At 32.1% G+C, this 27,703-nt stretch overlaps 1 protein-coding gene across 1 annotated transcript; it reads left to right on the top strand.

The window, feature by feature from the left end:
• Positions 1-905: 905 nt before the first annotated feature.
• Positions 906-10,773, top strand: LOC134250360 (uncharacterized). Its single transcript, XM_062732716.1, has 3 exons — positions 906-1,018; positions 7,909-9,303; positions 9,842-10,773. Exons 1-3 carry the CDS (start codon positions 907-909, stop codon positions 10,558-10,560), a joined length of 2,226 nt encoding a protein of 741 aa, XP_062588700.1. The 5' UTR covers position 906; the 3' UTR covers positions 10,561-10,773.
• Positions 10,774-27,703: the final 16,930 nt, after the last annotated feature.

Below are 27,703 nucleotides of genomic sequence, written 5' to 3'. Positions count from 1 at the left end.
TTTACGCTTTTTTATAAACGCTTCGCGGTTTAAACTGCCCCAAGTTATGTTATATCGGATAACATAAGTTGAAATTAGCTTCATTCCTTATATATATATATATATATATATATATATATATATATATATATATATATATATATATATATATATATATATATATATATATATATATATATATAGGGACGATTCTTCAGGTACATTCCGTTTAGATTCAAGATTGTTCACATGTGACCTCGGAGGATGAGTGGGACAACAATGGACAATCAAATTTTAAATAAGAATTTATGGGAAATATTCGTTTAAACCTTCTCAATAATCTTAAAGTCATGATTGGTCATTTCTAGGAGGTAGTACAATGTATCCTCTAGTAGTAAAGATTCAAGTCTATTCAAATCTCAACCCAGTAGGTTAGGTTGGGCCACAATGGACGATCAAAGTTTTGCTTATATATAGAGCAATATCTTTAAAAATCTTCCAAAGAACAACAAAGCCATTATTGATCATATTTATATTGACGCACCCTCAGTTGGTGCAGATTCAAAGTTCAAATTATGAACCCTATGAATAGGGTGGGTCCAAAACTTAAGTACAGAATTATTAGCAAGAAAGCACGGTAATGCAAGGAAATATGTAAGCTACTAAGCATCTCCATGTACTGCAGATTCAAGGTAATTCAAATCATACCCCCTCCTTTTATGCGTTATTGCTTTTCCATACTGAATTTTTTTCTGTTTTTTTCCTCGCCATAATGCTCAATCGAGCGATATGGACCATGGACCTCTTGTTTAAATATTTATTTTATTAATTTTCTACAGTCTTGATCTAGCAAACCGATACATGTTGTCATCACAGATTGAGATAGAAGTCATAGTTATGTGTTTTATGTTTATCATCTCAGAAACTATGAAAGGATACGCTGAAGATGTTCAGGTTTACTCTAGTGGTTCCAAAATGTTTGATCCTGATGAAGCCTATCAATTTAAAACGACAGAAAGAGATGTAAAATTTCTACAAGGTATGTCTTTTCTGAATATTATTAAAGAACACGCAGCACAGTTAAGGTTACAAATGGAAATATCGGCGATTTTTTAAGATAAAAAAATACATACTTTATTAGGATGGACAATTCTTTTTAGGAATTCACTGATATCCAAAAAATGTTATGTGGTTTAAATCTACATGTTGGGGACATTTAAATTTTTTATTTAGACTTGTCCTGTAATGTCGACTTCACATGACTTTGGCATTTATACTTGCAGTTTAGAGGTCATCTATAAATTTCGATATTGCAAGGGCATAACCAAGTTAAAAATCTTAGTTTATTTTATAATCCTTTTCAACACTATATGTAGTTTGTGAAAAGTGCTGCGAACCTATATGATTCCCTTTTTTAATTGGTAAAATTTAATTTGTTGAACGGCAGGTTGAATATTTTGCTGGTCAACTACATTAAATATAGCTATAATTAATTTATTTGCAAGATTTCAAGAGGTTCGCAGCACTTTTCAAATATCTTAATGCTTCTTGAGTTTATGTGTAAAATTTTGACAAGAAACATTGAGGGTATGCCCTTGCAATAAATCGATTTATTAGGGACCTTCCATTACTTTTTCAATGAATCTGCATATAAACACACGACAGTATCGCTTGTCTGGAGAATGCACGTACAGTTTATAAATAAAATAATAAAATAGACATCGCATCCAAGTAAACGGCTTTTTATTTTACTGCAAATATTATTTTATTTGAGAACAAAAGACATTTTTCATTTATACAAAATCTGACTTGATCAGCCTCTCACTGTGTACAAACTGCGTCATTTTTGCGAGATGACGTCACATTGACAAGTGCATTGCGATCGATGCATCGTTTATATACTGTTGTGTGGGATTTAACAAACGACAAAACTGCATGAAAAAGTAAGTTTGTATGTAGTATACAGCTATCCAGCTGTTTGAAAAAGCAAATAATTTCATTTTGTTGTATTTTGAAGACCTTATATTATGTGTGAAGTCATAGTAAACATTTCTCGTACAAATTAGGCTCCGCCTCCTTACTGTAACCTTAACTGTGCTGCGCAAGTACTCTGAGTAAAAATTTACTTTTATGTTGAGCTCTACCGAATACAGTTTATGCAATATGTCAAGGTGTCTATTGTTTGTCCCTTTGTCTTTTGGTCTGTAAACAATGTTTTAAAATCATATGATATTCCTCATGCAGTCATAAAGTCATGGGTTCACTCAACGGGAAAGATCATAAAAATCCTCTCAAGAACACCAGAGCCATGATTAGTAAAATTAATAAACATAGTGTAGTATCAGATTGTTCAAGTCAATCAATGACCCTTGGGGTATGGAGGAGCCCCATTCTAAAAAATTGGTTGATAGTCAAAGAAATATGGAAGCATCCCCAGTTAGCAGGTAGTGTATGTTCAAATTTGAATGAATGAATTTGATTTTTACAGCACCTGAAGTATGAATGTCACAGGTTGTGAAAAATCGGGTCTCAAACGTGAATCAAACCCAGGGTCTCTGGCGTACCGTGCCAGTACTCTAACCAACTGAGGAATTGAGACCCGATAAATTGACTGTTTTTCAAGCACCTGTGAACCCTGTGACATATTCTCCCTCTTCAAAGAAATTCGTCCTCGCATTTTATGAGTTTAGGAAATGCATGAAGCATGTTCCAAGAGAATAGACTAGTGATTTTTTTTTACGTTGGGCGCAATTGTTACAATTGTTGAAAAATCAAGTTGCAACCAGGACTGAACCTATGGTCTCCGGCATACAGTTCCAACTGAGGTATTGAAACCCAATATATTGACTGCTTTTCACGCACCTGTGAACTTAGCGATATGAACAATCTGAATGTTAAAAGCTTTCAAGACAATATTATTATAAAATGCTTTGGGGGTAGAGGTGGATGGATGGTCTGATTTTTTTAAATATTATTTTTGGTACCGTATGTTTGCATTTCAAATTTTGAACTTATGAAGATTAAATGTTGATAAATAAAATTGTTTGTTGGTCAAGACAATGTATTTTCCATGATAGGAAATGTTATAAGAGCATGATGGGGAATAATATTAAGAAACAACACAGTCATGATAAGGCTGTCGGAAAGCCTAAAATGCCTTGAAAATATACATTTTATGTTGTGCTAGATTTTAATTTTAAAATGTAAGCCTTGTTTGAAATTTCAATAAACTTGAGATAAAAGTTTGATCAGGTTTTATTTTAATGCATTTTTGTGATGTCACAAAACTCTGTTGATCACGTGACGGAGATTTATGATATTCCTATATTGTTACACAAAAATTGCTTTGGCAGAAATGCAAAAAAAAAAATATTGTACAACGTTTGTTACATAGATCAATTCATCGTTATCTCTTGTACATAGAAAGTGCTGGAGGCAGGTCTAATTTTTACTCGTTTAGAAAATATTTTACCAACTTACCAACATTAGAAGGGGTATTTTACACTCTTTATCGCGATTTATACAAAAATGGATAAACTGCACACAACCCCGCAGCAAAATTCAGTTAAAGAACAAACTTTTCTTGTAGATTCACTCAGAATATCTTCTATTTGTCGTTGTTCATCACTTGTGCAAGTCCAATATAAACACGATTCATAAAGTCTAACTCTGTCTACGGACGTACAGGGGAGCGTTTCACACATAATTGTTTGCTATTGTTTGAATATGTACATGTAAGACAAGCAAAAAGAATAGGAATATTTAAATTGCAAATGTTCAACATCATAACAGCACACTCGAGCTTAAAAAAAAATCCTTACACTTGAATAAAACAAAAAGCCCCCAAAATAAATCTACATACCCTGTAATAATTATGACACTTTCCCCGTCATGTCAGTTCAAGTATACAGTGACTTGACGTCATATCCTATTATGACGTTATAGCTAGGTAGTTCAGAGAATTTATTACAATTTGAACAGTTTGATATTTTACGGGCAACCTTATCCTAGCTGCGAAACCATGTCTTGACCAAAGTTGATGCAGAAGAATTTGATGTGTATACAGACACATGCATGTCCTTTAATGAGGAAATAATCTAATCACCAAGACCAAACAGTGAAAACCACCATACCTGTATATAACCAATTAGCCAGCCGATCAATTTGTAAATGCAGTTCATAAATTAAGTGATAAATGTAAAGAAATTTGAGGACATATTTTCTTTTGTAAACATGGTAAATACTAGGAATGACAATCAAATACAGAACTGCGAATCGGTTAACCGGAAGACGTTCCGACCGATTAACTGGTTAATCGTATCTAATATACATTATCTTGGCATTATTTTAACAAGTAGCCCTATCTTCATACACATAATGACTGAAACAGACGACGGCAGGTAAAACACTATACGTTAAAGCATTCCATTTGCCCTGATTCTAAATTAGAGACATGTATTTTTTTAAATTCCTGTGGTTCAGAAAAAACTAAGAAAACCATGAAACGAAGCTAACAAATCATTGACAGTTGTCGATGCATGTGTTACACAAGTTCATTTTGCAATGTCAAAATAAATAAAACTTATTCTGAACTGTACAGGTAGTCCTAATTTTACAGTGATTTTTAAAATGATTTAAAAAAACAACAACGCAAAGTGACCAACTATCCACGGTCTCAATCCGGAGAGACATAATTACCTCCAAATCAGATTCCATAGATGCTTTGAATTGTCAACTGTTGTGCAAAGATTTCTACTTTAAAAAGAAAAATGCATTCAATTTTACATATATTTTATTTTTTCCAACTAACCTATTGCAGATTTTCTTCTAACCGACTGCTATCGTTTCGACCGATTAATCAGTAAACCAGTTACAAATTGCCATCCCTTGTATATACACGTGACTTTTATTTTTTTGTTTTTTATTCTCAATTCGGGCCATTGACATTGATTTGAATAAATATGTACACCACTACTCAACTTACATTTTTTTTAAAATAATAAACTCTTATTGAAGCTTCCAGCAACCACTATTCACGCATTTATAAAACAAAAAATATTTATGTAATAAAAAAATCAAAGAAATGTCCTCTTCCTGACATTATTCTCGATCTGTCAAATTAAACCATAAAACAACATACATATAGTTTGATATTCTGGAGCTCACCTTAGCATCATAGAAAAAAATATTAATGCTTCTTTTAACACTGAAAAATACGAAGAGTTCTAGAGACAAAGAACGAGTGCACTTATGGGCCCCGGTAAAATGTGAAAACATAAACAATCAAATTAAGCTAAATTTTTCATCTCAAATCATTAATTGATATCTAAACAATACGATTCAACAAATTGTACCGCTGAAATCCACGAATATATAAAGAACAAACCTATACAATGTGGTAGGGGTCAGCCGACATTTGTGATGTTCTATAGTAAATCGAGAACGGTCATTCATTTCAAAGCGTTTGTTAACTATGAGCCTATCGTTGTGCAAACTTGTGCGAATGACAAAAGACGCATAATACATTTATAAAACTTGTGTGAAAGTATGAAATTTGCAGACGATTAGGCTCGTACTTAAAATATTAAAAATGTATAAAAAGTACAATGTTTTTCCTATAGCAAGTGAGGGCTGTTTACCTGTATGACCCATGTTGAACCCAAGTGTGGAATAAATTATTTAAAATACTCAAAGTCACATGAGCTCTACTTAGGTAAATATTCCTCAAAAGTGCTTACTGGAAATCATTGCCAGGTTTGGTTTCAGTAAGTCAAAGTCGTGCCGCTTAGAGATGTTTGTATGAATTTGTTTTTTAGAACACAGGAGGGTAAAAAGAGCTTATTGTCATTCATAAAGTGTCAAACATTTATAACCTTCATACAAGACGAAACCGGTATTGAAAGTCACCTTAACACTCCTTTTTTAATTTTAAATGCAATGAAATTATTATCGTAATTTTTCAAATGCAAGAGTACCATTTTCTTAGTTTAATCATTTTAGCTTCAGGCAACTACACAACTTCATTCAATATTTTTAAAAACAGGTTTGGCGCAAGAAATATAATTCCGCAAACGCGCCCGACTATGATCCACCATCAGATTGTTCAAGTATCGATTTAAAGCTGAACACGATTCGAAAAATGAATCTGTCCGCCATTTTTGTTTTGGAGTCTCGCTTCTCTGCAGACCCCTATAAATAGGGCAAAAATTAGTCACAGTGACTGTTCAGTGTAATCAGTCGACACCGATGTAGACGGACGTATATATGCTATACAGAACTCGGTAGCGAGAATAATAACGTAATACTTCGTCTAATGCAGGAAAATAATATATCAAATAAATTTACAATTATAGGTGTACACGTCAGTGCAGTATAAGAACAACACAGATAAACGAATGCAAGATAACCAGGTCGTACACGGGTCGCCATTCCACGCCGATACCCGTGACAATAAAGCAGTGTAACGAATGCGACGAGTATACCCTAGTATTGATGTATCGTAGATAATGCTATCGAAAATGGCGACTGCCTATTTACGAGTCTTGTTCAGCTTTAAATATCTATTGGCCTTGATTTACATAAAAAAAACTAAAAGAAGGTTCGGTACGACTTTTCCGGATTTACAGGTATCCATAGACATTTAAAAATATTCAATTGTTTCAAATCCATGCTGATTTAAGTAGTGCTTAACATGCTTTATAATTAGAAATATCCACTAGTATCAACGCAGTTATGATAAGGCTGTCCGAATGCTTAACATGCCTAAAAAAATATTCATTTTATGTTGAGCTAGATTTTAATTTTAATATGTAATCCTTGTTTGAAGTTGCCGTCAACTTGAGATAATAGTTTAATAAGGTTTTATTTTTAAGCATTTTTGTGATGTCACATAACTGTGTTGATTACGTTATGTAGATTTACAATATTCCTAATTTTTGCACAAAAATCGCTTCGGCACAAGTGCAAAACAAAAATATTGTGCAAAGTTTATTACATAGATCAATTTATCGTGATCTCTAGGACATAGAAAGTGCTGGGGGCAGGTTTAATTTCTATTCGTTAAGAAAATATTTTAAGAGAAATTTAACTTACCTATATATGAGGGTTTTTTCCACTCTTTATCGCAATTTATACAAAAATGGATAAACACACAACCCCCCAGCAAAATTCAGTTAGAGGACTTATTTTTCATGTAGATTCATACCAAATATCTTCAATTGATCCTTGTCTATCACTTGTGCCAGTCCAATATAAACACGATTCATGAATTCTAACTCTGTCTACGTACCTATACGGGGAGCGTTTCACATATAAATTTTCGCTATTGTTTGAATATGTGCAGATTGGACAAGCGAAAGGAATAGGTATATTCAAATTTCAAATGTTCAACATCATAACAGCACACTCGAGCTAAAAAAAAACAATCCTGACACTTTAATTTACCAGCAAGTCTTCAAAATAAATCTAGATCCTATGTAAAAATTATGTCACTTTCCCCGTCATGTCAGCTCAAGTATGCGGTGACAGGACGTCATATTCTATTATGACGACATATCTAGGTAGTTTAGAGAAGTTACTACAATTTGATCAGTTTGATATTTTACGGACGGCCTTATCCTAGCTGCATACCTATAACCAATAGAGAACGATTTGGCAATATATTCGGAAGTAAAATGGAACCTAAAAAGGGCCCATTTAAGTGCACTTGTCCTTTGCTTATCAGTTGCATCTTTCTTAAGCATTAAAATTTTGATAAAGAGGTTGACTTTCTGCAACTTTTAATCACATATACAGTACTTGATACTGTGATGTGCTAACACGATAAATGTTCTATGAAATATCAACAATTGTGTTTTTCTTACCGGATAACCACAGCCTTGCAGTCTTTGCTACAATGTTTGAGGCATTGTTTTAATTTTATTTTTACAGATTACAGGCCCCACTTGAACTTACCTGGTAAGCCAACACCTGTTGTTAAATCAACAAGTGTGATTCAAATTGATGCTTTAAAAAGTGAAACCTTCGGAAGTGAAGTGAAGAGTCTACTACATAGAATTGAATATGTGGACTGTAATAATATTTGTGGGAGTTCTGTCAAGCATTGTTCAATAGGAAAAATAGAGACTTGCAGTGAATTTAGTACCCAGGGTATCTTCGGATGGATTAAATTTTGCAGTGAAAAGTTGAAAGAGGCTCGGGCCCAGAAATGTAAATGTTTTGTCAGCACTTTCTGTGTTCTTATTACCATCAACACAAGGAACGTACTTGCACATGTAAAAGTAAATGAACTGCATTTTGTAGTAAAACATTTGATGGATTTTGCAATTGGAAGCAGGAATTACATACTGCTGTCAGAGCTTGTGCGTTTGTATGGATTTCATCACGACTTTCAGCTGGAAACATTATTAATGAGGACATCTAAAATGATAAATGTTGTCATTGTTGACACAATTTTACAGTCAGCTAAATGCATTATTCTTAGAAAATATACAAGTCTCCTACAAAATTCAATCCAACTGTCACTGTGCCATGATTGTGAGAAGGGAAAAAGTTTGACTATTGTTTTATCTTTTAAAGGCTCTATTGAAATGACTGATATAACCCAGATAAAGGTCATGGGGAAGAAAATGTTCCTGTATAATTATACAAACCCATCTGATGAAGCGAACAATGCTTTTAAGTCCTTTGCAAGCTCATATTCAAAGAAAACTTTGCCAAAGGTCTCAGAAAATGAAGCAAGAGAATTGTTCAAGAGACATTACAATCTAACAATGATATCGGCTTCACCATATAAATCGATAGGATATTCAAAAGGAAAACATACGATTGTGGAAAAACCTTGTATTCTTTTCTTATGTCTACATAAAGGGTACATTCCCTATGGAGAAGAGGAGTTCCCAAGAAAAATTAGAGATGTTGAAGTAGATGTTCAGGAGGGTTTTTGTAGATTTGGAAATGGTGAGTCGATAGAAATTGGAGGAGATATTCGTCGTAAAGGGAGTAAAAGTGTAGGTACTATTGGTGGATTTGTAAATCTACCTGAGAGCAAAATTGGTTTAATAACTTGTGCTCACGTGGTTCTCTCACAAAAAGAGCTCGAAAAGAGAGAAACAGATCATCTTCCTGAAGTAGAGACATTTATTAATAGTGCCCATTCATATAAAGTGTGTGGGAAAGTCATAAATGCAGAGTTTCCAAAACCTTACGATTGCAATTTGAATCCACTAGAAGGGTCTAGTGTCGACGCTGCGCTAATTGAACTCGCCTCGTCATCAAGTGGTGCAAGGTTTCTTACGGTGACAGAGGAGCAGTTGCGTTCTGCAGGTGATGTTTTTACTCCTTGAATACACGCTTAATAAATGTGTTAAATTTACTTATTTGCTAAAGTAAAGACAACTTTAACTAGTTTTGACTAAAAATTGTCTTATGGATTTTAAACTGTTTGAATAACTGAAATTACATATCTGATTGTCTAACGGTGGTATTCTTGTTGGCTTCAAACATTTATAAACAGTTTCGCCTTTTCTTCCCGAACCACTTTGTATATTTTATTGAAATATTTTTATAAATAATGTGCAATGCATAGCTACAATATGAACTAAATTATTTTACAGCATCCATAGATAGTGAAAATGCTTATTTATTCCATCCATTATGTAGGCTTAGTTTGGAACATGTAATAATTATATTTCATGTACATGTTTTTGTAGGATTCCTGTACCCTTGGCTTTAAAACAAATGGAAAAATAATTAAAAACTTTTTTTAAAAATATGTAACGGGACGGGCTCAAGTAATTATAACCGTTGACTTCATGCAGGTTTCTTATCATGTTTACCAGTAACAACATTAACTATTTTTCAGGATTTCAAGCAGACAAACCACCAAAGTTCCAAGGAAAAATTGTTCCATTGCTTAACTTGCCAAAGTTGGTTTCTGATAGTGTTGTGAAATACGGAGTCACAACAGGTTTAACACTAGGCTGCCTCTTCAACGAATGTATGCACGTTCGGATCAATTCGGACAACTTGACCTTACCTGATATTCTGGGATCAACCAATCCCAGGAATATCACTGTGTATAATCAAATGGAAATTGAGGGTTTACGTGGACAGTTCTTTGATTTAGGTGACTCGGGATCCTTTGTGTTTTGTATTAATCAGGATGAAACACTGAGTTGTATTGGAATGGCAATAGGATACACATCACGTGGTACGTGTCTTGTGACTCCTATAGAGAATGTCCTGAAATCACTTAAACTTCCTGTGACAAGTAGTTGCATCGTTCCAGTGGAAGTAAGATTGTCTTCAAGTGTAAAACCAAGTATGGATACAATGACAATCTTAAATGCTATATCACAAATGAAATCAGATTTTGATAAACGTATGGACGATCATCAGAAAGATATTCAAAAACGTATGGATGAGCAGCAGAAAGATATCCAAAAACGTTTTCGTGATCAGCAGAAAGATATTCAAAAAAGTCTGCATGATCAACAGACAGATATCCAAAAACGTCTGCTTGAGCAGCAGAAAGATATCCAAGATATTAAGAAAAATCAAAATAAATTCAATCCTTCATGAAGCCAGACGTCACGTTAATTTCTATTTAAGCTAGGCATACCTTGACTAAAGATCTACTTGTTCTTATATAAGCATTCATTTTCTTTGCCTTCAGATACATGTACAAACCGTTTTTAATTTTTTTGTTTATTTGTATAATTTTCGAGTTCCAAGTGATAAATGGACCTTTATGTGATTTTTTAAAAGGAAAGGATTGTAATAATTTAACATCTGATTAAAGTCCTTGCCCAGGGATCATGAAAAATCTTCTGCCTAAGTTGAAATCCTTATGCTGAATTAAAGTCAAGCAAAATAGTAACTGTCAGTATTGCTTCATAAAAGTGTTTTATCTGCAGATTTCGATATATATATTTTTCAATTTTAAATATTTTGGTAATTTGACTTTTAGTCTTAGTCTGTTTTATGATCTTAGGGCCTGGGGCTAGTTTTACAAAAAACTTACGACAAGGCCAAAAACTTTATTTGATTGTAGAATTTTTCTTAATTAATTATTATCGTTAAAATTGCTAGCTTTAAAACATCTTTCTAGATTCCTTTTAAGAAGATTAAAGCCGTTTTAAATTTTATGTCAATTAGAAAGTTACAAGTAGAACTAAATGTTGGACTTGGTCGTAAGTTTTTATGTAAAACTTGCCCCTGGATGCTGGATGTGAGCTATGTTTTCAAGATGAGCTACCATGTTAAAGATTTGGCAGAAGGTCACCTTCCAAGTTTTAATAAACCCTAGATAAACCAACTTGCATTGATGATGCATCTAAGAATGGACACTGCTAGTCTTGCTTTGAATGCTGGATCTGACCTTCATTATTTAGTAAATATAGGTTTAAATATTAGTAGTTCTGTTTCCAAGAAACTATAAGCCCTCTGAGAACTAAACTTGCAATGACGTTGTATTTAGGGATGAACATTACCAGATTTGCTTTTAATGCCCCGTCTTAGTACGATCTTACATATACCTACATCTTCCAGACAAGTAAACAAGTTTGCAAGGCGTTTAGTTGTTATCCATGTTTAGTTTAACTGATTTGGCATTCAAAAGATCTGATTGACGTTTGGAGAGCAGATATAATCCTGATTTATATTAGACCTACCTGGACCAAACTTGCAGGGGATTAACATAGGGATGGACACTACCAGACTTGCTTCGGAAGTTAGATATGACCTAAACTTTGTAAATGAGGAACCATGCAAATTTAAGTTTTTTTAATGAAATGCTGAAAATAGAAACAGTACTTATAAATGCACAAATTCCATCTAAACAACTGATACAAATTGGGATTAGAGCAAAGGGTGACCTCTAAAACATCAGGTGTAGGATCAGATGTCATGGAGGACTGGCCCGTTCAATCAATTGTGTGCTCTTTGTCTTGAGCGATAAAAAAGCGGGACAATCTGTAGAATATTCAGACCCTAATTACAAACTACTCTTACAGTATTTTTATGGAAATTAGAGAAATAAGCTATGCACATTTTACTCTTTAAATTTTGGTGACTTTGCTGCAGCATAACATTCCGGTTTAGTGCACACTAATGCCTAAATTAAGACCGACGTTTAGAAATTTCTTGTTTTCTATATGATCTGAACTGCAAAAAGTAAATGTATATTTATATATGCACATGTATATAAGTAAAGATTAAAAACTGTCTTGTTTATATAATTAATCTTTATAATTAATGGGGTTGGCTTCTGAGCATTCATAAGATTTTTTTATGTTAACTTATATTTCAAAATTTGCATGATGTTTTAAAGAAGCTCACTATATTTTTTGGCAGAAGGTTTTTAATTGGAAGAAAATATTTTTTTCTCCTTTGAAGTATATAAATCATTTTAAATTTGGATTCCAATTTTTACATGCAGCTTCCTTTCAGAGTTATTTTGTGCAGTAGACTATTTAAGACTTGTTTTAAATTACATGTATCTCTTAAATAAACTGCAGTGAGTCCTTTCAAATATATTGTTAAAATGAAGAAAAAATAGCCCTAATTTTAACTTAAAATTTGCACTATTTTAGTAATATATAAAAATAACATCACAGACTCCCATTTGTAATTTTCTTTTCTAAATATTTACAATATTTTAACCATTCTTCTAAAATTCAGTAACTTTCATATGATTTTTCTGCTTCTTAAATTTTTGATGCCGGAAAAATGAGAAATATTTGAGTGCAGAAACGTCAAATATTTGAACACGCGGAGTAATTTGAAAATTTCTTCGTTGTCACAAATTTTAATGTGTCTATAAATATAAAGTATTCCCTTAATTTATTTGAACAAAAAATGGAGGAGGAATTTATTTTTAATTGATTAATGTGAAAGACAAATTTATAGTGCCAAAAGGTCAAACTAAATGCTCTGTAGTGGACAAAAGAAACGCATTGACCCCCATTTTGTGTATTGATTTTTAATAAAGCAATCTGTAAATACAAAGTATAATTAAAGTATTGAAAGAACTAAAAGCCGGGCTTTAATTGCTCTAGTATAGTGTTTTATCTAAAATTAGTCAATAATTATTTTTCTTTTATCCTTTGGTTTTAAAAAGGTAGAGTTTGTATGACTATGATTTAAAATAATATACATAAAACTTCAGTCTTGGAATAGTTAGTATAATACACATGTGTATTATATATTAGACTTTAGTTCTTTTAGTTTGAACCAACAGTACTTTTATCGCCAACTACATGTAGAAACACTGATACATGTGCATCGTTAAGCAACTTAACGCATGATTATTCTTTAAATTCCAATTCGCTTTACTATCAATTAGCTTAAAATCAAAAAAGAATATACCCATTAACAGAACATAGACGAAAAAAATATTTTAAAAAAAACGAAACTCTTCAACAATTTTAACATTTCGAAAAGCCTGCGCTATTGAAAATAGTTCGCTTGCAATACGCATTCAACAGCAAATGTGCACAAATTGTTACATCAGAATTATCAGAATAAAGCAAATATCTTTTTTTTTTCAATTTAATGATCAAGCATTAATATATATCATTAACATTAACAACGAATTGGATGTTAAAAATATTTGATTGAATTTTGTCTCGCAATGGGAATATTTTGTTTATCGGAAGCGTCTGCTTTGATGTTGTTTGGATTTTTGCTTACCGTGCTATTAATAGTGAGGGTCGATCCTGATGCCTATAGCAAGAACTTTGCTTTCAGCAAAGCCGGCTAAAATATACTTGATTAAAAGTTCCCATTATTTTTATGGCAGAATCCAATTTCCTTAATGAAGTTTTCACAATACATGTATTTAGTTATATTTCTAAATAATTAAGGTCTTCCGCTCAGGCGGAAGACCTTCTACTGATTCTGATGGTTAAGATTATTCCCTATTATTCTTTTTTTTTCCTAGACGCCAACTTTGAGACCTCGTAACTCGCTCATTTCTGAACGGATTTCGCTCAAATTTTCAGAGTTTTTGGACGTTACAAAACTCAATTAAAATGTTTCCATACATTTAAAAAATTCCCTTCCGCTTTCGAGTTATTTTCCTTTAAGTGAAAATTTGCTACTGTTCGTTTCCAGACAAAGGCTCAGAAACGACAAAAGCTGGAGCAGAATGTCTACTGCATTTAAATACTAGAAAAATTGAAGTTGTGCCTATCGGTTTTTCTTTTTCGATTTCTGCGCCCCAAACGTTGCTAAATAGGGGTCAAAAATGAGAATGCCTAAAAGCGCCAAATTTTACATATATTTCCTTGTGTATCTTTCAAACTAAAAATAATTTGTTAAAACATATTTCACAAATATTGTGCATAATTTTAAGATCTATCATTTGACATCATAAAAAAGGGGCTGGCCCCTCAAATTAGGGGTCAAGGGGGCATGAAAATTTTTGCATTATAACTCAAAAACGATAAATATTTCGATATGGTTATTGATTTGAAATGGGTTCTTTAACATCCTATTGATCTCATGAAAACGTTATTTTGTTCGAATCTTGTGTTATTGAATGAGCTGCAAACTTTATGTACAGGTAACTGATTAATTTTATACGACAAGTGAAGAATTCTTTATGCGTACGCGTATAACACGTATAACCGAAATAAACTGGATAAGAATAATATACTTAACTAAACTGAATGTTAAACTTTGTTGAAATAAAGTTTTTAACGTATTCTCTAGCTGGATGTCATACAGATTATTCAGAGACAACTTTCTCCTTGTATTTAGTTTGAATTACAAAACGGGAGATAGGAAAAAACTTATTATCTCTCATTCGATTGAGACTCAATGTTGCATTATTTATAAAAAAAAAATCAAGCTTAATTAAAATCATTCACTGTCATTTTATTCATGCATCGTAAATTTTCCTCGGACCTTGACTGCTTTGTTTACAGTTGTGCAACCTGTTTATCGATCGCGCATGCATTGACCTATATACATTCCGGAGGTCAACATTACCGCTCTTTGATTTTTACGCGAGTCCCAGAGTTATCTAAAACGATGCTAGTCATCGATTTACTCAGTTTAAAATCAAGAATTTGTTATTTGCATAAATCGTAAGAATATTTCTAGACACAAATATAAAGGTTTTCTTGAACATGTACGAGTATTAAAAGATAAAATGTCTGATTCTATTCTTTGACGAATGAATAAAAGGCGCTGCGATTTTGCTCAGGTACAGATGATTTCTCTGGACGAATCCATCGGTTACACTGAAAGGTGACGCAGGATGACCTATCGATAACTCTGCCAATTTTGATACTGATTGTAATTGAACATGTACATAAATTAATGTTGAATTCTACCCTTGTGAAGTCCATTATAGTTTCGTTATTTAAAGAATCGGGAATATCACTACTGCAACTTAATTGTTTTTAATTTGAACGCATGATTCTATATTACTGGAAAGGTACACATTTTTTTTTAGGCGCCGTCGTCTCCCTCTCAACTTTGAAGTAATCGCAATCGTTATATGTATACGGGCCTATATCAAGTTATTCCAATTGTTGATTAATTTATTTCAGAAAAAATTGCGATGTTGTTTAAATTAGCAATTACAAATAAATAGGACAAATGCACACAGTAAATTGTAAGTGGAAGTGACGTTTTCAATTCTCATGAAAATCGAAAATAAAATTAAGTATCTTTGAGTTTTGCATAATTTGCTACATAACTTATCATTGTATTTTTCCGAATGATATGCTCATAAATTTCTTTTATTTCCTCAAATAAAAGGCTAGAATATCACAATGACACGATTTTATGTGCATGTACATGATATTAACTAAAACTACATGCTGTTTTACACAGAAGAGCACCCAACATGAGCTTTAAGAATACGAGAAAAAAAAAGAATAATTAGAAATTCTTCTAACAAATGCAAAATTTCTTCCTGTAATTTCATACAAATATTCCAAGCCTTTCTTTCGTGTTTATTGGACTAAAAGAGATTCAATTATTAAATTTCCTCTCATTGCGATACGTAACCCCCTGAAATGATACAATGCTTTCCTTCCGAGTCGAGATTGGCAGGTCAGGTCTGGTGTTGAAATCCATGATGATTAACCCATAACCTATTATAATATTAACCCAAAATCATATGCGATATTGTTTTTAATTCGCAGGTTGTCAAATAAATTTAAGAAAAGGTCGAAGTGTGTACATGTACTAGTTTTTTGTTTTTGTTTTTGTTTTTTGTTTTTTTTTTTTGGGGGGGGGGGTTAACAGTTTTCGCTGCATTTGATTTCCTGAGTTTTGCATTGCATTTCCGACAATTAAACAAAGTTAATAGAATATAATTGGTGACAGTAACACAAGTGATTTATAAAACGAAAGTCAAGCAATAAAACGTTAAAGTTTGTATTTTGAAAAACAAATTAAGTCACATAAAACAAAGACAGGTTGAAACGCTCACACATGGACATACATACAAACGTTTTGGTAACTCGGAATAGTCCAGAGTAAAACTATGTTTTCTTGATGACAGAATGTCCAGTACGCAGCTAGGATAAGGTTGTCCGTAAAATATCAAACTGTTCAAATTGTAGTAACTTCTCTGAACTATATAGATATGACGTCATAATAGAATATGACGTCAAGTCAATGCATTCTTGAGCTGACATGACGTGGAAAGTGTCATAATTTGTACAAGGCATGTAGATTTATTTTGGGACGTTGTTGTTTAATTCAAGTGTTAGGATTGTTTTTAAGCTCCGATGTGTTATTATGAAGTTTAACATTTGAAATTTAAATATTCTTATTTCTTTTGCTTGTCTGATATGCACATATTAAAACAATAGAGGAAAACTATGTGTGAATCGCTCCCCTCACACGTCCGTAGACAGAGTTGGAATCTAAGAATCGTGTTTATATTGGACTGGCACAAGTGAAAGACAGTGATAAATTGAAGATATTCTGTGTGAATCTACAAGAGAAGTATGTCTTCTAACTAAATTTTGCTGGGGGATTGTGTGTAATTTATCCATTTTTGTTTAATTGCGATAAGGCGTGAAAAAACCCCCTCTCACGTTGGTAAATTGAATTTCTCGTAAAATATTTTCTTAACGAGTAAAAATCAAACCTGCCCCCAGCACTTTCTTCGTACCAGAGATCACGATGAATTGATCTATGTAACAAACTTTGCACAATATTTTCCTTTGCACTTGTGCCGAAGCGATTTTTATGCAACATTTAAGAATGTAATAAATCTCCGTCACGTGATCAACACAGTCATGTGACATTACAGAAATACTTTATTTTAATACGTGATTAAACTATGATCTCAAGTTGACTGCAATTTCAAACAAAGGTAACATATTGAAATTAAAATCTAGCTCAAAATAAATTGTATATTTTTAAGGCATTTAAGGCCTTCGGACAGCCTTATCATAACTGCGTACATCTAATGTTCACGTCCGGTCATCACACATACGCAATTATCATACAAGTCGAACGCTCTTTGAGGCTGAGGAATGACACTAATTCCTTAGATAAATACTGAGTATCAAATTCCTTTTTACTGTCTTAACTTAACTTGATAGGTATATAATTTTAGCATAAGTAAAAATAAGCATTAGAAATAATTCTTTTCATAAAATTCAATTCTGTTACATTTCAAATGAATTTGAAAAATTAACTTTATGACAATTGTCATGCTGCAGATCTGTAGCTCGCTAGCTGTTCTAAAAAAATTGAGATGGATCACCAGAGAGCTACAGTGCCATCCATATTCATTCAAGATCAGGCTCAGAAGGACTATTAAGAACGGTTGTAAGGAATTTTTAACTGTAGAAAAATTTTAGGAATGTGTTAGAGACACACGGTAAATAATATTTTTAGATTCAAGCAGTTGAAAAACACGGATATTGAATATAGCTTCAGTGCAATTTTTTTCTAATATTTTCTAGTTTTTTATTCTTCGTATTTCTCAATTTATCATGTTCAAATAACGTGTATTTATTTTTATTAGGGCTCATTAAACCTTAGTTGTCAACCATTCTGACAGTGCCCATCTGTCACGAGAACTTTAAACTTGATAATAACTATTCAATGAGTTGAAATAGGACTTTCATATTTCACATGTGCATTATTTGTGACATGTGATTTTCAAATATACTGTGATTTTTAACCCCGTGACCTTGATCTTGACCTACTTAAAAAATAACATTACTTTAAATTGACCATAACTATTGAAAGCTTTCCTTTTATAAACATGTACATGTAATACCTGTGTCAACGCCTTTGAAAATTCATTATGACTTTTGACCCTTTAACCTTGAAGTTTGACCCAATTTTCAAAAACATTAACCATAGTCATACCTTTTGAGAGAAAAGAGATCGATTAGGGCTTTTATTTTACCACTGTGTATCACCTGTAACAACATTTTTTTAAATACCGATACGCTGATTTTGACAACGTGACCTTGAGGCTTGACTTACTTTTCACAATTTCAATCTTGATCATAACTTTTGAATGAGAAGAGATAGGGTTTTCGTATTTTACAAAAATCAAATGTATGTAACCTGTGATAAAATCATTTCAAATACTAGCATATAATGAACTTTGACCTTGAAGTTTAACAGGCTTTAAACATTGCTTAAAATTGACCATGGCTTTTGATAAAGAAAGGATAACGCTTTCATACCTAGATTTACACATGTATAGACGTATTAGCCGTGACAAGGCCTATCGAAAAAAGTATAGCTTAAGAATTCGTCAATACGGTAGCACAAAAATGGCTTTGCTTATCACGAGCGTGTGTCATGGTGTGACGTAAGGTCATTTTAACAAGGTCAAGGTCGCAAACATTCCTTTACTATCTTTTTTACTAGTAAAACATAAATAAGATGACATCTACCCTTAAAAGATTGCTTTAACATTAGAACGTGGCTTGACCTTGACCCAAGGTCATTTCTCCCTGTCTGCAGCTCCGACGGAAGACCTACTCGTTGCTTTGCAACGAGCTCGGCTCTAGTTTTTTTTATGTTTTTGAAAGCAATGGTACGTAGGGATAATAACCTCGAAGATTATTTTTTTCTATCTAAGTGTATCTGAGAAAAAAGTTCTTTTTTCATATGAGCATAACATGTGATAAAAATACATGTAATTCACTCGTTTGGTATATCATAATTTTACTGTTATATTTAATAACAATTAAGGGATTGTAATGACGTAGGAAAGAGGGTGGGTGGGGTTCCCTTTCCAACATTATACAAAATTTACTCCCTGAAAAACGGGCATAAACCTTGGAAATATTTAAATCAACTACTACACAATAAAATGAATTAAAAGTATCTGTTTTTCAACTCCAATAAAAATAAGAGAGACAAAGTTAATGTCTGTTTGTAGATCTAGTAATTGGTACTCAAAGTTTGTCACCTCAAAAGTTATATTGATCAAGTGTGATATATGTTGAACTTGGAAAAGTAAATATGCGGTTACAATATTGAGTGCGGATCTTGCGCTTATATCTAGGTCGTAAGAAATTAATGTAATACTTTTTTCCTTGACCGATGTTTCAAACATTTTTTTAAGGAAACGTCTTCAATTTGCGTAGCACATTGCTGAAGTTTTCCGTCTAATTTTTTGTATGATACGTCGGTCAAAGAAAAATTATTACTTTTATTTCTGATCATTTAATTTTGATTTTTAAAACAATAAATAAATAGATATGAATCTTTTTTTTTATTTGATATTTAATTTAAGCATCGAAGACAGTGCAAAGGAATATGTCACATTGCTGAAATTCGAAATTGCATGTTGAGTGTAATTTTCCTTCTTATGTCACACTCGTTTAGTAAGGATGCAGATTTTGTGAATTCACGGATATAACGAAAACATATCTTGCATCCATGTATTGAAATGTTTCATGGAATGTACAGATCTACGTTCATTGGATTAATGACTTTTCACGTTTTACGACCAAGCTTACTTTAAGACAACAATTAAAGAAAAAAATATTTCTTATAATTTGATAATTATCTTTCATTTATGAGATTTTATTTAACAACGAATGATTGTCCATCATATTCAAGTGTAAGTTAGGCCTACCTTTGACTTTGTTGCCTAGAACACATGTAAATGAAACGAAAAAAACGTTATAGTCTGGTTCTGACCGACGAGTACAACAATCTTAAGCCAGGAATTTCTAGCTCAATTGATGCTCCATCTATCAGCGCTGCTCTACGCTCTGGCATGGGAAGTAACCCTAATAAACTGATAAGTTGAGACTCTGTAGAGTTAGTGAGGCATCGTAAACCGATAATTGTTGAACTGTTTTCAATAAATAAATGTTGCAATTTTCTTTAATTCAAGTAATGTAGTGTATGTAATGTGATAAGAGCATAGAAAGGCGAATTGAAATACCTTCAGACGAAGCGAAAGATGTGAGTGAAATATATTATATATGATTGTTGAATAAATGAAATAAATATAAAGAATATATATGCCTCGGTTGAAACGTTGACAAATGCGATATATGTTAATATAGATCGATGGTATCAAATACCAATGTAGAGAACTTTTAAAAAGTATCCTGGATAAAAGTTAAAAACCGAAAAAATGTAGGCCTAGAAATGACCAAAATTTATATTTCTGAAAGGTAACGGTATAACCGCCGATGTCTCTGCACTCTGTGGTCTGTTTCTGTTTCCCCGAGACATTTAAATTCTACGTCAGTCCGAGTTTTTTTCATCAGCCAATGAGCGCAGCTCCTTAAATTACTTGTCACCACTGTCTATATATCGAGTATGGTTTGCCTTTCTACTCAAATTATTTACTTTTAAGATTACGTATACTCTACTAGAATTATTTTACTGCAGTATAAATAAAGGATTGGCCATTGCTACTCAGAATTAAATATTTTTACTCCAGTAAAATTATTTTAACTCCAATAAAAAAAACACAGTCATTGATGGTGTGTTTAGTCTTTGAAACCGTTTTTTGATATTTTCTGTTTCTTTCGGGTCTCTTATGTATGACATGCCTGTATTTCTCTTGTTTTAAGTTTCATTTGAAACATACTTTGCTATTGTTTGATTTTTATTTCAGTAAAATGTTTCATTGTGAGTAGAAATGGCCAGTGTTATATTTCTACTACAGTAATTATAATTCATTTGTGAGTTAGGTGGTTATATTTTTACTGCAGGAAATTGAATTAATTATCAATAATGTGACCAGAAGGTATTTTTACTTCAGTTAAAATGAAAATGATTTTTACCGAAGTAAAAATTATTTTACTGGAATAAAAATAATTAATTGTAAGTAGCCATGGCCAGTGTTTTATTTTTACAACTATTAAAATAATTCTAGTGGAGTAAAAATAAATAATTGTGAGTAGAACTGCCAAATATAATCGAGGATCAGACAGGCATGCCAGTCTAGGTTCCACAACTGTTTATAGCGACTCAAGTATGTGCATCAATGAAATTCCTAAAATTTAAGTGGAACTCATCCAACGTTGTTTTGAGCAAAGATGAAACTAGACTCTGCATAAACATTTTGACATCATTATATGTGCTTCGTAAGGTGATAAAATGCATAACGTAAAAATATCATTTTAGCTTAATTATGCCAATATTTATATTCATGATACGAATGTTGTCACAAAAAGTTGTAGACAGGGAAAACAATTTTGTTTCCCTTTGCTTAATCAAATTTCTTTCCTTGTCATAGTAAAGAGTGCGTGTAACATTACATGATCATGCACTTCAAGTTTCATGATGATATAACATCTTATAAGAAAATTATGAAAAAATAAAGAAAGAATATAAGTGTACACCGGCGCACGAAAGCAAGCGTAAATTACGTCTCTTATAACGTCATTATTTCTTTGTCTGCTTCATTCGCGTGTATTTACATTTAATATTTTTTTTAAGTTATAGACCACTCTTTACTATGGGACATAGTTAAATTCGCTACTGCCCGGATCCGTTTGTTTTTTACTTGTTTTTTAAGCAGATTCAAATTTCAGTCGAAATTTAGTCAAAAGATCGCCTTACATTGTAAGCAACAGAGAATACATAATGTTTGACGTCGTTCGCGGTCCAGATTGTCCCCAATTGCCTGCGTTTAACAAACAGTACTCTACTTCTTTCATGCGGTAATTAACTATTTTCGATATAGAAAAAAAACTCTAATTTTTCAAGGTGCAATTTGAAAATAACTTCTTAATTAAAATCTGGTGTGTAATGTCACTTCTGTACTCTTTCCCCCCATTTCTGTTTTATATTAACCATATCTAACACAATTTATTACATCTCCGTGCACCGGTTCCGCGTTTGACGACGTCATTTTCATCAAACTCAATTTCAACGATACCATGAAAAACATGACACCAATCGTCTGTTTCTAATGATAATTATTGACATTTTATTAAGATTGTGATTCTGGTTTCAGCGATTTAAATTTGAGATCAATGTATTACATAATACTAAAGAAATAAAAGCAAATGAAATAATTATATGCGTAAATTATTCCGAATTTTGTCCGTGCGCCGACAGGCCTTATCGGCCTTCTTATAAATCGTCCTAATATTATTAATATGAAAGATATATATTTAAAATTTCACGATTTTAAAGAACATTGACTATATTATGTCGATGCAAACTTTGGCAAGTATTGGTTGCATGTTTAAAAAATTACAAACATTGTCTACGACTTTTTGGGACAACCCTCGTATATGTACTAAAGAGTAGTGAAAAGAACTAAATGTGGTATATTTCATATATTTGCCCCCACAAAAGTCAAATTTTGAAAAATTCTTGAAATGTGCTGAATTCCATAAATTGTATTAAAAAATGAATTAATAGAACACATTATAGTTTCAAAGTAGTTTATTGATAATTTTTGTTTTTATGAGGTCACAAACTCGTCTGATTTTATATCATTTGTTAGAAAAAGGACAAAATGGACAAAATTTCAACAATTTTAGTTATAAAATTTATAGAGCGCAAGTTTGTATAGGAACGATATTTATATATTTCAATGATATTATCATTATACACATAATATCAAAATATTGAGTCTGAACACACCTGCGCTAGGTGATCTTTTCTCAAAATATTGACGTAAAATATCTATTTTCTGTAGAAATCATGGAATTTTTAAATTAACGTCATTTTTGTGACGTCATTTCAAGCACATGACGTCATTGCTAATGAAAATATTCAGTGCTTTGAAGTCAGCATTTATTCCTCTGTGTTAGAACATAATTAAAAATTATTTCTCCGTCAAAGTTTGATTGGGGGGCAAAAATTGGTTATTACCAAATAAAGTTCTTTCAGAATGCAATGAGGATTATTTTTCAAACTAGACAACGTGTCCACGATTTTACAGGACAACACACGTATATAAGATTATTAAAGATTATACATGTAAGATTAAACATATAACTATGATAACACAAATCAATATATATCATGTATGCTATAAAAATAAATATATAAGATATATTATATATATATATATATATATATATATATATATATATATATATATCAATCTATATATATATATATATATATATATATATATATATATATATATATATATATATATATATTATTTATTTATTTATTTATATATATATATATTTATTTATATATATATATATATTCTGTTTCAAAATTTCTATTATAGACTCGGTAATGGGCTTGTAAACACGAAACTATATACAGCGACCATGCAGAACGATATTTGTGTGGATACATCTCTCAAATAAGTCAAGAAATCTAATGAAAAAGTGCTTTAAAATGTGTAGGACATACTAAATTAAAAACATACATAATCTGAAAAAAATCATAATTTTCTTATCTACTAACAGAAATCTGCTCAAACCCAGCTCATTCTTTGAATAACAATTTTGAAAACTGTTGTACTATGCACTAATAAAAAGTACAGACAAACCTTAACATTAAACAAAAAAAATTCTTTTTTGTATGCAGCCACTGTAGAAAATTTCTGGTATGAGTTCTGAAATCATCATTTAAAATGACTGATGTCTTTGTTACTTTGTGTAAATAATTCTTACATGCACTGTTTGTTTGTGCTGAAGAATACAATTTTATGCGATGACTATTAAAAATGTTGTTTCCATTCATGTTTTAAGAAAAGACATTTGTCTTGATTCTTTTAATGCAGTTGTATTATTTAAATTATTTTCACACTTAGGACTTGAAATCAGAAGAAATAGAAAGGAGAAGGACCAGACGTGACTCCCTTGGATCAGAGGTATAATTTTCAATGAATGAACTTCAGTGTGTCTTTTTTTCTACTCATTTTAAGTTTAATGTACAACGTATCGCCAAATTATTCTAGGATTATTAGAGAGGTTAAGATATCTTACGTGTACGTGTACGGGTTCGACTTGTAGGGGAATTACCTAAATTACTTGCGTATTACGTCATCATTTTTAGTGATGACAAGTTTCTACACGTACGTAAAACTTGTCGAAAGGAATCTACACGTAAGTGAAAACGAGTAATTTTAAATAATTAAAATTAGCCAATTTAAGTGTGATAATATGATTGTTATACATTATATAGGATGTTTAGGTTCATGAGCACTTATTTTAATCAAGTTTTGTTTACTAACTATGATTAAATTGACGACAAAAAATTTCTAAATAGTTGAAACAGAGACACCGATCCTCGTCTAAACGTACATGTTACACGTCATGAAAATCTCAACAGACAAATTAAAAATAACGTGTACGTCAAAATATCTACAAGTGCATGTACGCGTACAATTTTAAGATCTCAATCATATGTTTTTGATATTTTCGCCTTGAGGTTTTTGTCATAAAAATTTCTATGATTAGAGACAATGTCATTAAGCCTAAAAATTCTGGAAATTTGAACGAGACCACTTTCGAATTTAAGGTATCCGGAAATTGGCGGAAATATTTAAACTGCATCGATGTGAAATGTACACATTAGCACATATATATATATTTTTGTTGCAATCACATTCTACACTACGCATTTAAATGGAGAAGAGAGAGATTGTGCATTTTCATGGTGTACAAATTATAAATCAATCTAGTGTTAAAGACATTCCATCCTGAGATTTTGAGTGGATTTTGGTCATGTCCTTTAATTAATTTATAAAATTCTACATCATTTTTAAGTTCTAACATCAAATATGAATTCTACAAATGAATTTGAACTACATTGAATGAAAAAAATAACGGCGATTAAATTCCATTCAAGTAGAATTAAGCTAGGGACTATATTTTGTGGCGGAAGGTTTTAAAGACGAAAATGATAAGTTTTTCCCCTTTTGAACTATAACAGTACTTTTAATTTTGGATCCCTGTTTCTCCATGTTGGTTGCACACAAAGCTGTTTTTGCAGTAAAACGTGTTATGCTTGTTCTGAAATATCTATTAAAATATTTCTTATGAAAATCTACACCATATACCCCTACTTTTGGTGTTTTTTTTTTCTATTTATTCAAGATAACTTTGACCTTTTTGTTTAAAATCACAAAACGTTTACGACTTTAAAATAATTTTCTTGCTTATTAAATTTTCAATACCAGAAAAATCACATTTATTAATGCAGAAATGTCAAGCAATTGATTATGCATAGCAATTTAGAACTTTATATTAATCACAATTTTAAAGTGTCTTTGTTTAAACAGACTCAGAGTTTATTTTGGTTAATGCATTAATTGGATAAAAATATTGAAGGTAAAAAGTCGAAGATGTAATTTAAACAATTTCACAAATTTCAGTGCAAAAACGTCATTTTAAATGTACTGTGGCGCAAATAGAAACATATTTACCTTTGTTTTTTGATTGGAATTTTAATTAAGCTAGGTATGTAGAAACTAAAAATATACTTGGCAATAAAAGTTTAAGACATTAATATCCGGATCGAACGTCCTTAAGAGATTGGGTAGATGTCTTGCCCTGGAGACCATAATGCAGAGGCGACATGACCTTTATTCACCAATCACATTGTCAATACTAGTATTCTTTCAAAACAGCCCTACAAAAAATACAAAGTAAACTAAGATACATTCCAATAATTATCAAACCTTATTAAATTCGTTCAAAAATCTTCCATAGTTAAAAGTTGGATGTACGATAGATTCTGTAACAATAGAGATTTCCACCGACAAACAAAAGTTTAGTATAGTGCTCAAAACAAGATATAGAACATCTGCAAAGACAGCACACACACCTACAACACTCGCACAAAAATTTAAAAAGTTTTTTTCTGTTCTGTTCGTATATACACACAGTAAGAGTGTTCCTGTTATCGTTGCGACGTCGACACAGTCCACATTAACTGTCAACCTCTTAGTACGTTGGATTACCTTCAATGCTGCAGTAACATCCCAACATCCTATAATGCTACACGCACGCTACATGTACATACGCCTAGTCGAGCTGGTTACCTTTAATAACACTATAACGGGAATCCCGGCAATAATAACATGAATAAGTTGAAGAACTTTCTGGTTTCATCATTATTTATGTATCAACAATCATTGGCTCTGAAATTAATATAAAATATGCAATAACGTTATACTGATGCAATAAAATATAATATATGTAATATATATACATAGGAATCATTATTCAAATAGTGTCATAAATAAATATTTTATGGAATGTTGTTACACTTTAGTTTACATAAATAAAGGGCAATAACTCTTACAAGCTTCATCTTTAAAATTACCTTTCCACAATCATAAAGAGTAATCTTTCATATATAACCGTACCGGTCACGATAGCCTAGTGGTAGAGCGTTCGCTTCGTGATCGGGATGCCCGGGTTCCATTCTTGTTCGCAATTACAATGTACAAAAGTTCAACCTGTTCAGTTAGAACGTGCGATAGAGAATGGATACTAAAAATCTCTTCAACCAATTCGAACACTTTAAAAAAAGATGGGTAAAATATAACAACAAAAATGTCAACCTGAATCAAATAACATGCATCGGTGGTAGTTTTGGATGGTGGGTTCGAAAAATTCAGCAGTTCAATAAATCATGCTTTCCCTTTTGGTAAACGGATCAATAATGATCACTTGATGGATAAGCGCTTTGCTGATTGGTTGAACCCATATTAAGAAAAATGAAAAGGGGTAAAATTAGTTAAATAAAATGAACCGTACAGCAGCTTAGTATAAAGCTATGTACAATACAGACAGTCATATAATAACATTATTAAACAAGAACGTGTCACAGAAATGAAATTATTAGCAATAATTACTATTTTATGTTCCTAAGTTCTCCTGCCAAACGACTGAGCTTGTTTTTTGTTAAAAGCAGGCAAAATTAAATAGCATCATGTTGAAGTGAAATATTTCATTTATGAAAGTAAATGACGGAAAATTCAAACACAGTTAACTTAACAAAATGGGCAGTATGATTGATTGATTGATATATTGTATATTGTTTAACGTCCCTCTTGAGAATTTTTTAATCATATGGAGACGCCAGCACTTGCCGGTGGAACTGCATATTTTGTACTATGCTGACACTGAGGGCCATTGAGCAGGGAGGGATCTTCTTCGTGCCAGTACCTACCTTACTGTGACACGGGACCTCGGTTTTTTTCGGTCTCATCGAAAGGACCGGTCTCCACGTCCCACAGTGGGATTCGAACCTGCGACGTAAGGTTTGACTCCTTACTTCGCGACTCTAGAGAAGACGCTCTAACCACTGCGCCATGCGG

Source organism: Saccostrea cucullata, unplaced genomic scaffold, assembly GCF_032062105.1.
Source record: "Saccostrea cucullata isolate Sc308-1 unplaced genomic scaffold, CSIRO_AGI_Scuc_v1 ctg1792, whole genome shotgun sequence".
NCBI lineage: Eukaryota > Metazoa > Mollusca > Bivalvia > Ostreida > Ostreidae > Saccostrea > Saccostrea cuccullata.
This window is presented reverse-complemented; position numbering and strand designations above follow the sequence as displayed.